General features: G+C 45.5%; 1 protein-coding gene across 1 annotated transcript; it reads right to left on the reverse strand.

The window, feature by feature from the left end:
* Nucleotides 1-2,786: 2,786 nt before the first annotated feature.
* Nucleotides 2,787-7,771, reverse strand: FABP1 (fatty acid binding protein 1). Its single transcript, XM_073342895.1, has 4 exons — nucleotides 7,654-7,771; nucleotides 6,274-6,446; nucleotides 3,671-3,763; nucleotides 2,787-2,898 (listed from the first exon to the last, which is right to left on the reverse strand). Exons 1-4 carry the CDS (start codon nucleotides 7,718-7,720, stop codon nucleotides 2,848-2,850), a joined length of 384 nt encoding a protein of 127 aa, XP_073198996.1. The 5' UTR covers nucleotides 7,721-7,771; the 3' UTR covers nucleotides 2,787-2,847.
* Between the last annotated feature and the right edge of the window lie 5,975 nt (nucleotides 7,772-13,746).

Genomic DNA, 13,746 nt, shown 5'->3' on the forward strand with positions numbered 1-13,746 from the left:
ACAGATACAAGCACCTGTCTCAATTGGCATGGGAGATCACAAGAATTTCTCTGAACCTAACTGGTATTGTTGTTAGGGCTGTGGGAAAAAATTCTGCCCACCAGCAGAATCAGCAAAAACTCACATTTCATCAAACATGCATCATGATTTTTCCCCATGGCAAAAGGGAGGTGAAAGAAATGATTCTCCATTTGTTTGAAAGCACATATGAAAGATGAATCAGGCACAGCTTTGAGCTAGAGGCATGAACTAATACCCTTGATCCCAAAACTAGGGGCCAGGAACTCCTGAGTTCAAATCCTGGGTCTACCACAGTTTGCTGCCTTGGTCAAATCACTCACCACTGCTTTATCTGTGCAAGGGACATGATATTCACAACTGGATTAGGGAATCTTGAGGATTGGCCAGGTAATATCTGTACAAGATGCTGAGGATTAAAAGCGCTAAGTAGTCTATGAAGGAACAGAACAAAAGAGAGAGAGGAAAAAAACAACCCAACTTCTGTGGGCGGGGGTCATCAGAGCTACAGCTGCGGTGAGCTAGTGTCAGGAGTAGATGAATCAGTTAGACAAAGGAGCTGACAATGGACACTAGAAATCAAAAAGATGGACCAGAGAAGAGATGAATCTTGTCTGAGTAGAGCCCCTCCCTTCAAACCTGATTGGCTGGGGGGTGTGCCACTTAGGATGACCAGATGTCCTGATTTTATGGGGACAGTCCTCATATTAGAGGCTTTCTCTTATGTAGGCACCTATTACCTCCCACCCTCTATCCTGATTTGTCACCCCTGCTATCTGGCAGCCGTCTGGGAGGGTTTGAGCTAATAAGAGATTGGGGAAGGGGCGGCAGGGTCGCAAGCCTGGGAAATTTGGAAGGAGGAGAAGAAAGAAGGAGCAGCTGTCCCTGGAGGAGCAGAACCAGCAGCACAGAAGAAGGGGCAGGCAGGCACCAAACAGCCACCTGGACAGCTGAGACCATGCAGCAGGACTCACCGTTCTGAGTGCATGGTGCATGCTAGCTAAGTCTGGCGGCAGTGTGCTGTATGGTGTACCGGGGCAAGGGACTCTGTGGAACCTCTGCCAGAGATCTGTCCCTGGGCTGATTCTTTATGGTATACTGGGGGCAAAGCAGTCTGTAACACCACCTAGAGGTCTTCCCCTGGGTTTGCTACTGGGTTTGCCTGGCATAAGGGAAGGTGGTGTTCTATCATTAAGCGTGGTACTTTTCCCAGAAGCTTAACTCTGATGCACCTAGGAGGGAGGGTTCGCGTGTGCATGGGGCTCGGACCCCTTCCCCAACCCTGGGAATCCCCAACCTGACACTTGCAAGTAAATTGGAGAAAATTCCTCTGCAAGGTAATTAAGGTTTAAAAATAAATTCTGGACTCTCCAGCAGAGTCTGAAACTATGGTTCTGAATGGCTGAATTCATGTCAATGGGTGTAAACTCAGAGGCCAATGGAGACACTTTAAATCCCCAAACTGTTCACTGTTTGAACGCCCATCACATGTAAGGCAGGAAGAGGGAAGATTGTATTATGAAGATCTACCATAGTGTTTCCCAAAGTATGGGGCATGCCCCGCTGGTGGGTGCAAAGGACTAGTGAGGGGAGAGGGTTGTGGAAGATGTGTACATTAAGATGGGTCAGGCCTTTAACAACCCAGTGAGGTTCAAGGGGGTGTGTGTGTGTGAGATTGGTTTCATCTTCCTGAAGCTGTGTTCAGCTGTATAAATGTTTGGAAACATCATCTTAATGGGACATTTGATACCTGAAAAGATACTGGAACAAATTATTCAACAACTAGTTTGTAAGCACCTAAAGGATAATAGCGTGATAAGTAATAGCCAACATGGATTTGTCCATATCAAATGATACCAAACCAGCCTAACTGCCTTCTTTGACAGGGTTATTGGCCTAGTGGGTTGGGGGCGTAGCAGACATGATATATCTTGATTTTAGTAAGGCTTTTGACACAGTCCCACATGACATTCTGATAAGCAAGCTAGGCCGTGAGGTCTAGAGGAAATTACTCTAAGGTAGGTGCACAACTGATTGAAAAAAAGATGGTCAAAGAGTAGTTATCAGTGGTTCACTATCAAACTGGGAGGATGGATCTAGGAAGGTCCTACAGGGAGGTCTGTCTTGGGTCTGGTATTATTCAATATTTTCCTTAATGGCTTGGCTGATGCCGTGGGGAGGACACTTATAAAATTTGTAGATGACATCTAAGCTGGGAGCGGTTTTGCAAGCACGTTGGAGGACAGGCTTAACATTCAAAATGACCTAGATGAATGGGAGAATTGGTCTGCAATCAACCAGATAAAATTCAATAAAGAGAAATTCTTAGGAAGGAAATAAATCAGCGGCACAGCTACAGAATGGGACTATCTGGCTAGGTCGTAGTACTGCAGTGTCTGGGGATTCTGGTGGCTCACAAATTGAATATGAACCAACAATGCGATGACTGTGTTTAGCAACAGAACAAATACAGCCTGGGCCACAGCAATGGGCCTCAACGCTGACCTGGAGGAACCACTTCTGTGGAACAGAGGGTAATTCAGTCTCTAAAGCCCATTCATACTGAGTCCTCTGTGTCGAACTTGCTTGCCAGTTTATGCCAATTGTGGTGGTGGCTTTTGTGATATGGACAGTTGTTCACTAGGAAAATGGATAGAAACCACGGCCAATACAGCTCTTACAACAGGCATCTGCGAATCACAGCATTGCCACCAAATGACAAGGAGGATGCTAATAATAATAATAATAATGAATAACAACAAAGGGGCTTTAATACAAACTGTACTTTATTGGGCACACTTTACACAGTATAGGAAATGCACAGGCTAGCTAGATTCTCTTGCTGATTCGCGTGTAGCTGATGTCTCCCATGGTCATTGTCTAAAAACCACACAAAAAGCACAAAGTGTTAAGTCTTTCACTGAAGTAGTCTGCAAATATCACACATATCAAGGCCCTGATCCCACAGACCAGAGACCCACACTTCAGGGTGGGGCCCAAGTCCAACCATTTAAATTGAAATTTATCTCATTTAAATTGCACTGCTAATCCTTTAACTATATTAATAAATACTCTAAAACGTGAGTGTCCTGTGTGACCTTGCTTATTTGAAACCAGTCAGCTAACCCTCCCTTTTTTCCGACACCGAGTCATGCCCCACAACTTCTACTATAATGAGAGTGAAAACATTCTTCACTTACCTGAAATCTTAATTATTAACACTTTTCATTGGATAATTAAGGGTGTACAGCATGTAGCGTACTGCATGTTCTCATTGAAAATGGCCTTAAATGGCCACTTGATTAACCAGCCAAACTTAAGCACCTGGGGTAGATGTTGGTCATTACCAAAAGGCCAAATTAAGCACATGCTTGTACAGGATATATTTAGAATAACTGATTCTCACAGATTACTACATAATAGGCCAGATCCTTAGCTGGTGTGATTCGGCATAGCTCGACTGAAATCAGTAGAACTATGCTGATTGATACCTGCAGAGGTTCTGGCCCAATGTATAAATCAGTACTTTGGGTCAGTGGGTCTATGCTGATAGCTACTTGCTCTTGCTGGTCTCCATTAGAAACTCCCACTGTAGTTTCATGCTATAAGTGATGACATTTTTCTAATGTTATATAGAACCTCATGTACTTACATTGGTGACTATGTCTCCCTTTATTTCAGTGACAGATTTGATTTTGCTCAAGTTCGTGACCAGTTTATTGTCACCGTCCATTTGAACAACAGCCTGAAAGAGAAGGGGTGCGGGGGAAGAGAGACATGAACATTATTGCTGTGGAATAAAGACCAATTTGCACTCTCACGTGTCTAATTACTAGATACATTAGGCAAGTGTAAGACTCCAAATTAACTAAAGGTGTGAATTTGAAGTGGATTAGTTAAATCACATTAAATCCCTGTGTGGATGCTGTTATTCAGAATTAAAAGTGACCTTAATTCCATTTAGTTTAATTCACTTTGGAAGTAAACTAAATCAAGTTAAGGCCACTATCATTTTGAATGAGGGTGTTCACATGGGGGTTTAATGTGGTGTAACTAATCCATTTCAAATTCACACCTTTAGTTCCTTCAGCCTAACTTTCCCAGGTGTCCCCGTGTAGACAAGTCCTAAGTGGTTTAACATCACTGCTAACTGAAATTACACAAGTAAACCCCTTCAATAGGAAAACATTATTTATCTGTCTACCTCCTTAGATTTGTACTCTTTGGGGCAGGGAATGACCTTTTGTTCCACGTTTGTATAGTGCCTAGCACAGTGGGGTCCTGGTCCATGGCTATGGCTCCTAGGCAGTATGATAATACAAATAGTATTGACCTACATGCTCCCTAGTGGCTGTTATATAGAAGGTAAAACTCTTATAGCCACACTTGCAGAGAATTCTCCTTTAGCTCAAGTGCTGGTGGCCTGTGGTTTGCTCCAGAAGTTCATGATGCTATCCCTAGTGCAACAAGTGTGGGATATCAGTGACCTCTAGGTGTGTAGCCTTGCAGTGCTATTTCAGGTGACAGAGAAATTCCTCCAGTCTTCAGAAGATCTAGAAAGCTACCTGCTGATGAGATAAAGAAGGTGAGGGGCAGGATTTGCCAATTCCTGGGTTTTAAATGAACCACTGGATCTGTCCCTTTCCTTCCTGGAACAGGAACCATCCAGTTTTAAGAGCTATGAACCCCAATTCCACAATCACCCACCAAATGCAAACAAGGGCAGAGGAAGGAGCAGTCAGAGCTGCCAAAGAGCATGTGCGTGTTCCTTCTTTAAGAGGGAAGGTTTTTGTTTTATGACTGTACATCTCCTCCCACATTTCATCATCCCCTTTTTTAAAAATAAAACAGAACTCCATGTCTCTTTTGTAATGCAACAGACCACATGAAGTCAACCCCGATTCAGCTGGCTAGTCTGAAAGAACAGTATTTAGCACTTTTACAGAATTGTTCATCTGTGGCTCTCGAACATGTTACACGGGGAAACTGAGGCAAAGAGAGGCTACCGCCTGCATTTTCAGGGGTGGCCTATAGTTTTGGGCATCTAACTTTAGAACTCCAAGGCCTGATTCTCAGAGGTGCCAAGTGATGAGTTTAAGTAGGAATCTAGTAACAGTGAGCAGCCACACATCCAACTGAAGTCAATGGAAAGTGCTTAGCACCTCTGAGAATTAAGCCCTGGGGCTCTAAAATAGGGCACTAGAAACAGAGGCACCCAACATTCGAGGTCACTTTTGAAACTTTGCTGACACACAGCCAATGGCAGCCCGCGGCAGTGAGCGCCGCACCCAGGATGACAGACTCGGGCTCATGCCACAGAGCTAAAAATAGCGGTAGATGGCGCCCTTAAGCTGCAGTTTGGGTTCTAAAGCCCAACCCATCCCTAGGTTTCAGAGCCTGAGCACCAGCCCGAGCTGCAACGTCTACACAGCTGGTTTTAGCGCTTTGGCGTGACTGAGCCCAGTGAGCCTGAGTGTGGTGACCTGGGCTCAGAGGCTCACTGCCACGGGCTGTGTAAGAGACTTGGTGACGTCCTGTCTAAAGCAGAGCACGGCATGGCCCCCAAGTGGCCAGACGTCCTCTCCATTGTGCAATGCTTCCCTCGGCTACCGTGTGGAGCTTTACTTCCCCTCCACTACAATAAATCACACATGGCCAAGCTGTGAGCCAAGATCAAGCCATGAAGTTACACACTACAATCCATGGCCACCTAAACTTTACTATCTGGGACTCAAGCCACAGCAATTACAGGTCCCAGCATGCAGTGCTCCATTTTGATCCATGTGTATGCTGGGAGCTCTAATCGTTGAGGGCCACTCATCCCTATTACACACCAGGGGCCAAATTCTTTGCCAGTGTAAATGGGTGCAATCCCACTGAAGTTAGAAGAGCTGCCCCCGTTTACATGAGCAGAGAATGTAGCCCAGCAGCAGTTATGGGCTTTGATGCATCTTGCAGATCTGCAGGCAAGCTGATGGTGTGGCTATTAGTTGAGCAAATCTGGGGCACCTCTGGGTTAGATGAAAGGGAAAGAAAGTGCTACAAGTCCACTAGAAATCAACTGCCATGTACTGGGAGCAATGTCAGTTCAGCCCTTTCTGTGGGATAGTGTAGCTGGGATGCGGCGTCAGGGCAGGATCCTGCAAGTTGTGGAAGGCCCCTTCCAAGGGACTGAGCACTCTCAGGGCACTCAGCACCCCACAGGAGATGCTCAGCAACCCACAGCCATACACGAAGGGAGGACCAGGCATCTACCTTGACCTTCTCTCCAGTGGGGGTCTCCAGCTCGGCCTCCTCTCCAATAGTGAACTCATTGGTCAGCACTTTGCTGCCAGTTGTCACGGTGACCTTGAACTTTTTGCCATTCTGCACAATTTCTGAGATGCTCTTGAGGTCCTTACCCTTTTCGATCAATTCATCAGAAAGACCTGGCCAAAAATAAAAGCCTAGGCTTAGCGAGCGTTCTGAGAAGTGCTATTTCTGGGGCAGATGGGGAAGCCACACAAACAAAGCCAGCTTTCAGGGCTGTTAAATCCACGGCTGAGAGGGCTCCTTGACTGGTACACACTCTGAGGGACACTTCCTACATTAACATAGGACCATGCGGTTGGCTGCTGTTTGAGTGCAATGAACAATGTCATTCATAGTCGAGTCTGGGGAAAGTTTCCAACCCAAGGATTTGTCCCCTGTCCTACATGGCTGGTTAGAAAGAGAGGAAATGCAATCCCCGCCCCCACCTTGAAAATCTAAGGGGAAAGAAAAGATCAAGCAGAAGAAAGTGGATGGAGGATAGGAGAAGACAGGAGTTTTTGTGGGAGATGTGGGAGGAATAGGGACCCCAAGAATATCCTGGTTGGGATCCCTCAAAATCCTTAAGCCAATTGTACATATGAAAGGTAAAAAGAATATCACAATACATGGAAGAAATGATACAGCAAATCACTGATGAATATCTAATGAGACTGGAGAAAATACAATCCCTGGTTAGAAAGTGATTGAAAATGTAAGCCAACATTTTTCAAACTTGAGTGTCTAAAAGTAGGCACCTAAATCTACCTTCAGGCACCTAAATAAGTGGCCCATTTTATCTAGTTCTTGGCAAGCAATTGAATCAGAGCTTCCATACAAAACGAACACAGTGACAGATTAGCAGAGTCAAGGCAAAATCAACAGAGATTCATTTAATAGATTCCTAGGACCAGCTCCTCAGCCAGTGTAAATTGGCATACCTCCACTGACTTAGGGGGAAATTCACACCGGTCTGCAGTAGAGGAGGATCTGGCCCGCAGACTCTTAGGGAGAAGGGACCATTATGGTATTTTAGACTGATCTCCTGCATAATACAGGGCAGAGAATTTTATGCAGTGTTTTCTACATATCAATCATAGAGAGAGACTCATTCTATTATGTGTTCTTTTCACGAATGCACAAGATCACATGTACACTATTATGTATTTTTAAAACATATTAATGTATAAAAATTAAGGACAGTAACATTTAATATTAGAAATTAAAATTATTTTCATCTAAATCCTGAATGCCTGCAAGCAATAGACTAATTTTAACCAATGTTGGACACTACATACAGACAGAGGCAACACACACTAAACATAGTTACATTTATCTAATACTTACCAAGGGCTTTCATGAAAGGCTCAAAATTTTCATGGGACTGGAGTTCAAACTTTCCATTGAAGCTCATGATGGAGATGTTCTCTGTGGCCCTGTCAGGAGAGAATGTAGCTTGTCAATAACCAGCACTTGAGCTTTGTAAAGATTCATTGCCTTGAAAGTTGGTCAGAGGTAATATGATGTAATTCTTTTATGGCCTTGCTCAAACATTAACATATGACTGAGCAATGGTCAGTGATAAACTGCCCTCAGCTGCTGACCTAGGTTTACAAAGTGGGGGTAGGTTATTTTTGATAAAGACACAGAATTACAGATGTAACAAAATACAAAGCAGCATCTGTAAAACCAAAGAAATGAAAAAAAGTGCAGAGAGATCTTGCCTGCTGATTGTCAGAAAAAAAACCCAAATGATTCAAACCAGCTAGAGCAGTGGTTCTCAAACTGCAGATCAGGACCCTAAAGTGGGTCATGAGCCCATTTTAATGGGGTCACCAGGGCTGGCTTTAGATTTGCTGGGGCCTGGGGCCAAAGCCCGAGCCCCACCGCCCGGTACCAAAGCTGAAGCCCGAGTCCCATTGCCCGGGGCTGAAACCCAAGGGCTTCAGCCCTGGGTGGCAGGGCTCTGGCTTTGGCTTTGGCCCTGAGCAGCAAGGCTCAGGCTACAGGCCCCCCGACCTGGGGCTGAAGTCCTTTGGCTTCAGCTTTGGCCCCTCCCACCCAGGGACTCAGGCTATAGGCCCCCCCCACCTGGGGCTGAAGCCCTTTGGCTTCAGCTTTGACCCCTCCCACCCAGGGTGGCGGGGTTCAGGCTTTGGCCCCCCCACCCGGGGCGGCAGGGCTTGGGTGGGCTCAGGCTCCAGTCCCCTCTGGGGTCATGCAGTAATTTTTGTTGCCAGAAGGGGTTCGCAGTGCAATGAAGTTTGAGAACCCCTGGACTAGAGCTCTGGAAACACGTTAGAGAGAGTAGGGCAGCTGGGAAGATATTTTGACACCTGAGTGTGGTGCTGTGTGAGACGCTGGGATTTTCATTTCTTCTTCCCAACATATTGGCACAAAGAGCAATGGTTGTGGTCCAGCAGCTACACATATCACCCAGTTGTAATGCTTGGCAGCATCAGTGTAACTGCAACTTGTGTTGCAATCCAGGGCTATCCCTGGATCTCACAATAGTATTAAAAAACCGTGACCGTCCTCCAATAGGTCAACGAAGATACAGATGAGTCTGAACCAACACCCCAGATCCAACTTGGAAAAACGTTGTTTCAGATCCAAGCTTGATCACCGGCCTTTGTCTCCATATCCAGGCTAAGCTTATGAACAAAAGAGCTAGTTGCCACTAAATCAGTGATGGCAGCGGAGGTGATAATGCCATGTGCTACCATACATGCAAGGGGAAAGAAACAGGAACAAACCATCCGTAGACTCCCCCTTCTCTCCCCGCCCCCTGCCCCCTTCCACTGCCAGATCTGCATATTAGTCTCTCTAAAAAGCTGCATAATTTGTGAGATGAGCAGCAACCTCCATGCTGAACTGTTGCATGATCCATCCATCCAAAATGCTGCTGTCAAAATCCTCCTCACTGCTTGGAATCATCCTCCCTTGGCTGGTCTCTGCCTGGTTTGTGCATCAAGTCCAGGCTTCCATTTGTCACCCTTAGAGCTCTGCCCAGCTCTGCTCCTTACTCCACCTCTGATCTCATCTCTTCCTATGGCCCCTGAGGATTTCTGTCATTCTCCCTAAGCCACCAGCCTAATTACTCTCTGCTTTTTCCATCTTCCATTCTCACCCCTGTTGCTCCTTACGCTGAGAAGAGTCTCCTTGTTTACTAGATGACCATTAGGGCTAGGAAAAATTTTCTATCAAAACTTTTCTCTATGGAAAATTGAAGGGTTGACTCAATGTACATTTGTGCAGTAAGTTTTTGCTTCCCTCTAATTTTTTTGTCCGAAAATCAAAAAACCAAAAACCCCAATTTTGTGATTTTCAGCCAAAAATTTTCAATTTTTCAATGAAAAGTCACACATTTCCACAGAAAACAACCCCATTTTCCAACCAGCCCTACTGACCAAATTCGCTTCATCTGAACCCCTCCTTAAATCTCACAGCTTCCATTAAGCCTTTCAGGGATGACCTGCTAAAGAAATCCATAACTCTTCACTGTCTGCGACAAGACCTTTCTTTGTTCAGCTGGTTTATCACAGCGTGTGTCTGAGCGGCATTGTCTGGGCTATATTAATCCAGTTAGCATCTGCTGGGGTAAACTTTGTGTTAGCCCTTTTGACCCAAGCAGTTAGTTAAAAACCTGGACTCTTGCAGGCTGTTCCAGTTACAAGAGGAAATTGATGATGGGGACAGGTATCTTTGATGCAATCCTGTTTATGTACAAAGTCCTGTTTCCCTGAATACAGGATGAATCAAACCACAGGAACCAGCTGTTTTTCTCACAGCTCCAAACCTCTTTCAGCCAGCTCTCAGCCCCAAAAGCTCGGTCTCTCTCGGCTTTTCTCAAGGCCATGCTCCCAGTTCTTGTTCAGGCTTTGTCTGTTGCTTCCTTGCTGCCTTCTCTCTCAGCTTCTCTGGTCTTTCTTCTTTTTCTCTCACACACACAAACCTGCACAAAACAATAGCCACAGAACCCGCTTCTCTCACGGGTGCCTTTGTTTGTGTTCTGTCCCATCTAGTGGGACCGAGACCACTTACAGAGACATTAATGAGTCTGCTCTACAGCCTTAGCTAAGAGCTGCATGGTTTTTAGCTCACGCAGTAGAGGCTCATGGATTTAGCTTCAGAGGTCTCAGGTTCGATCCCACCCACTCATGACCAGGACCCATTTCACCTCCTCCAGCCAGCTTCAGGGCATCTGGCCCTCTGCGTAATTCAAGTAATGAGCCCCTCTGGGCAGGGGACATGTTGCACTGAGCAGGGGTGAGAACACCAAGAGTGCTTGGTAGATAAGAAATGCTGCTAATATTTATGCATGCCTGTCTTCTTTGTGAGAGAGGATCCCCCAAATGGACTGAAGCAAGAGGTTGCAGCCCTGCCTGCATGTGTTGTTGGTAGACTGTTATCTGAAACAGGCTGTCTCCTGGGTGTAATTTATTACTCACTCTTGGTGGAAAGACTAGTATTCCAGGACCTATGGTGTTTGACCAGGCCCGGCCTCTGATTTTGACACCAAACTCCCACCCACTTCTGCCCATCGGTGGAAGACAAAATGTGGATTTTGAGTCACCAGGGCTTTGCCAGGCCGCAGGAGTTTTAACGAGCCTCTCAGCCAATTTGAGATCCATTTACAACATCCTGCACTCAGGGACCTTGCACGCGTGTGCCACTCCCTGGGAGATTTGGCTTCATTACCCAATGGGCAGATCCCAGTGAGACAGCAGAGCTGGGCCAAATGAAGCCAATGGCCCAAACCTTTTCTGCCTGAGAAAGGGCCATGTAAAAACACCAGGATCTGACAGATAGTGTTTTAAATTATGACAGGTACAAATCCTAGTGAATCAGTCGAACTTCAAGTGTAGACTAGGACAGATTTCTGAAACCATGGTTAAAGCCTGCTCTAGTCTTGCACTCATAGGCGTGGGAACTAGGCGTGCAGGTTTTGTGCGGGGTCCTGGCTGCCGGCCCCACGCCTTGGGCTCTGTTCCTGGCCCTGCACCCGGAGTCCCGGCTGCAGGACCCACGCCCAGAGTTCTGCTCCCATCCCAGCTGTGGTCCCAGCCTCAGCCCCTTTACCCCTGTCCATGTCCTCCCCACCCCCTGGAGCCATGGCCTGGTCTTGGCCCCAGCTCTGGGGAGAGGGCACAGACAGGGGTAGGGGTGGGTGTGAAGTAAAACATTTGGGGATCCCTGGCTTTCAGCACCCCCACTGTAAAAAGTCTTCCAGCGCCTCTGCTTGAACTACGATGTGTCCATCCCCATTTCAATTTCATTCAGCCCTGACACCCAAGGCCTGCTTATGAGTGTGTCTTCACTGCAAAGTTAAGTGGTGATTGTCATGTGGGGGCTGGGTACGCATACCTGTGTTAACTTTAATCCAGCAACAGCCGTGAAGATGTGGTGGCATGGCTCAGCTTTTCCCCACCCTCTCCCTATTGCCAGAGTCTTTTCCTGGACCCTTGCCCGCTGCAGGGAAAGACTCCGGCAGTAGGAAAAGACTCCGGCAGCAGGGAGCTGCTGAAGCTTTTCCTTGCTGTCTTCCCCTGCCAGAGCCTTTCACTGCCCCGTGTAGCTACACTCCATAGTGTGGACGCAGCAGGCTTTTCACTGCGGTATGTAGCTTGACATACTCTACAAGCACGTCCAGTGCAGGGCAGTGTAAAATCAGGTGAGTTGAACCAGATTTAAAGCAGTCAGAGTTTGGGGGAAATTTCCCCAGTGTAGGCCCCATCATCAGCAACTGGTAGTTTTCCTAGTGTAGACCAGGCTTTAGAGAAGCATTTTTGTCTCATCTTGGTATTTACTACAGTGGATTTCACTCTAACCTGATTATCTCAAGGCTGTTCAAATAAATTGCTGTTCATGAGTCTGGAAAACCAAACCCAAGCCCCTATTCATATTTGTTGTAAGTGGTTTACAATAATTGATTGATCACAATGCTAACACCACTATTGAGTGTTTACATCCTTTGTCTGCAAATCCTTTGGGGGCTTTAGGTTCTTTTATTATACTCAGTTATACCATACAGAAGAATATTCTTTAGAAAAGAAAGAAGACTTGACTGAATGAATTTTGACTTGGGTAATTATTATCTAGATAGGCTTGCTGACAAGTGAGATAAACTTAATCTCAATAGCAAAGGTCAGCCAACTTCTCCTTGTTGCAATGTGGGTTATTTTAAAAAATGAGGTCAGTTTAACCTCTCTAGCCCAAGAAAGGGTGTCCTGAGCTGCATTATTATGGGATCCATAATTGATTGTTGGGTTAAAATTAATTCAGTCCTCCCTAAGCTTGAAATCTCAAGGTCAGGTTCCCAGTTTGGGTGAGGGGTGGGGAAAGGGATGGGGAGAGAGAAAGAGAGAGACGGATAGGCCAAGATTGTCAAGAGTGGCTAGTGATCTTGGGAGTGTCCATTTTTGGGTGCCCACCTTGGGACACTTTAAAGTGGTCTGATCTTCAGAAAGTGGGTACTCACCCCTTTCTGAAGATGATGATTAAAATTTTCAAAAGTACCTAATACTGTACATATTGTAGTTGTAGCCACATTAGTCACAGGATATTAGAGAGACAAGGTGGGTGAGGGCATATCTTTTATTGGACTAACTTCTGTGCTGAGAGAGACAAACTTTGGAGCCACACAAAGCTCTTCTTCAGGTCACCCAAAGAAGAGCTCTGAGTAAGCTCGAAAGCTTGTCTCTCTCGCCAACAGAAGTCTTGGCCATAAGTTTGGTCAACATATTCGTAAATGATCTGGAAAAAGGGTGAGGTAGCAAAATTTGCAGATGATACAAAATTATTCAAGATAGCTGAGTCCAAAACAGACCAAAGGGATCTCACTAAACTGGGTAATTGGGAAACAAAATGGCCGGTGAAATTCAATGTTGATAAATGTAAAGTAACGCACTTTAGAAAATATAATCCTAACCATACATACAAAATGTTGGGGTTTAAATTAGCTGTTACCACTCAAGAAAGAGATCTTGGAGTCATTGTGGATAGTTCTCTGAAAACATCCACTCAATGTTCAGGGGTAGTCAAAAGAGTGAACAGAATGTTGGGAACCATTAGGAAAGGGATAGGGATAAGACAGAAAATATCAGAATGGCTCTATATAAATCTATGGTACACCCAAACCTTGAATATTGCATTCAGTTCTGATTGTCCCATCTCAAAAAAGATATGTTGGAATTGGAAAAGGTACAGTGGAGGGCAACAAAATGATGAGGGTATGGAACAGCTTCCACATGAGGAGCATTTAAAAATAATGGGAGTTTTCAGCTTGAAAAAGAATCAACTAAAAGGGCTATGGTAGAGGTCTAGAAAATCATGACGGGTGTGGAGAAAGTGAAAATGAAGTGTTATTCATTCCTTCACATAACACAAGAATCAGGAGTCACCCATTGAAATTAATAGGCAGCACGTTTAAAACAAAGA

Source organism: Lepidochelys kempii, chromosome 4 (genome assembly GCF_965140265.1).
Source record: "Lepidochelys kempii isolate rLepKem1 chromosome 4, rLepKem1.hap2, whole genome shotgun sequence".
Lineage (NCBI taxonomy): Eukaryota > Metazoa > Chordata > Testudines > Cheloniidae > Lepidochelys > Lepidochelys kempii.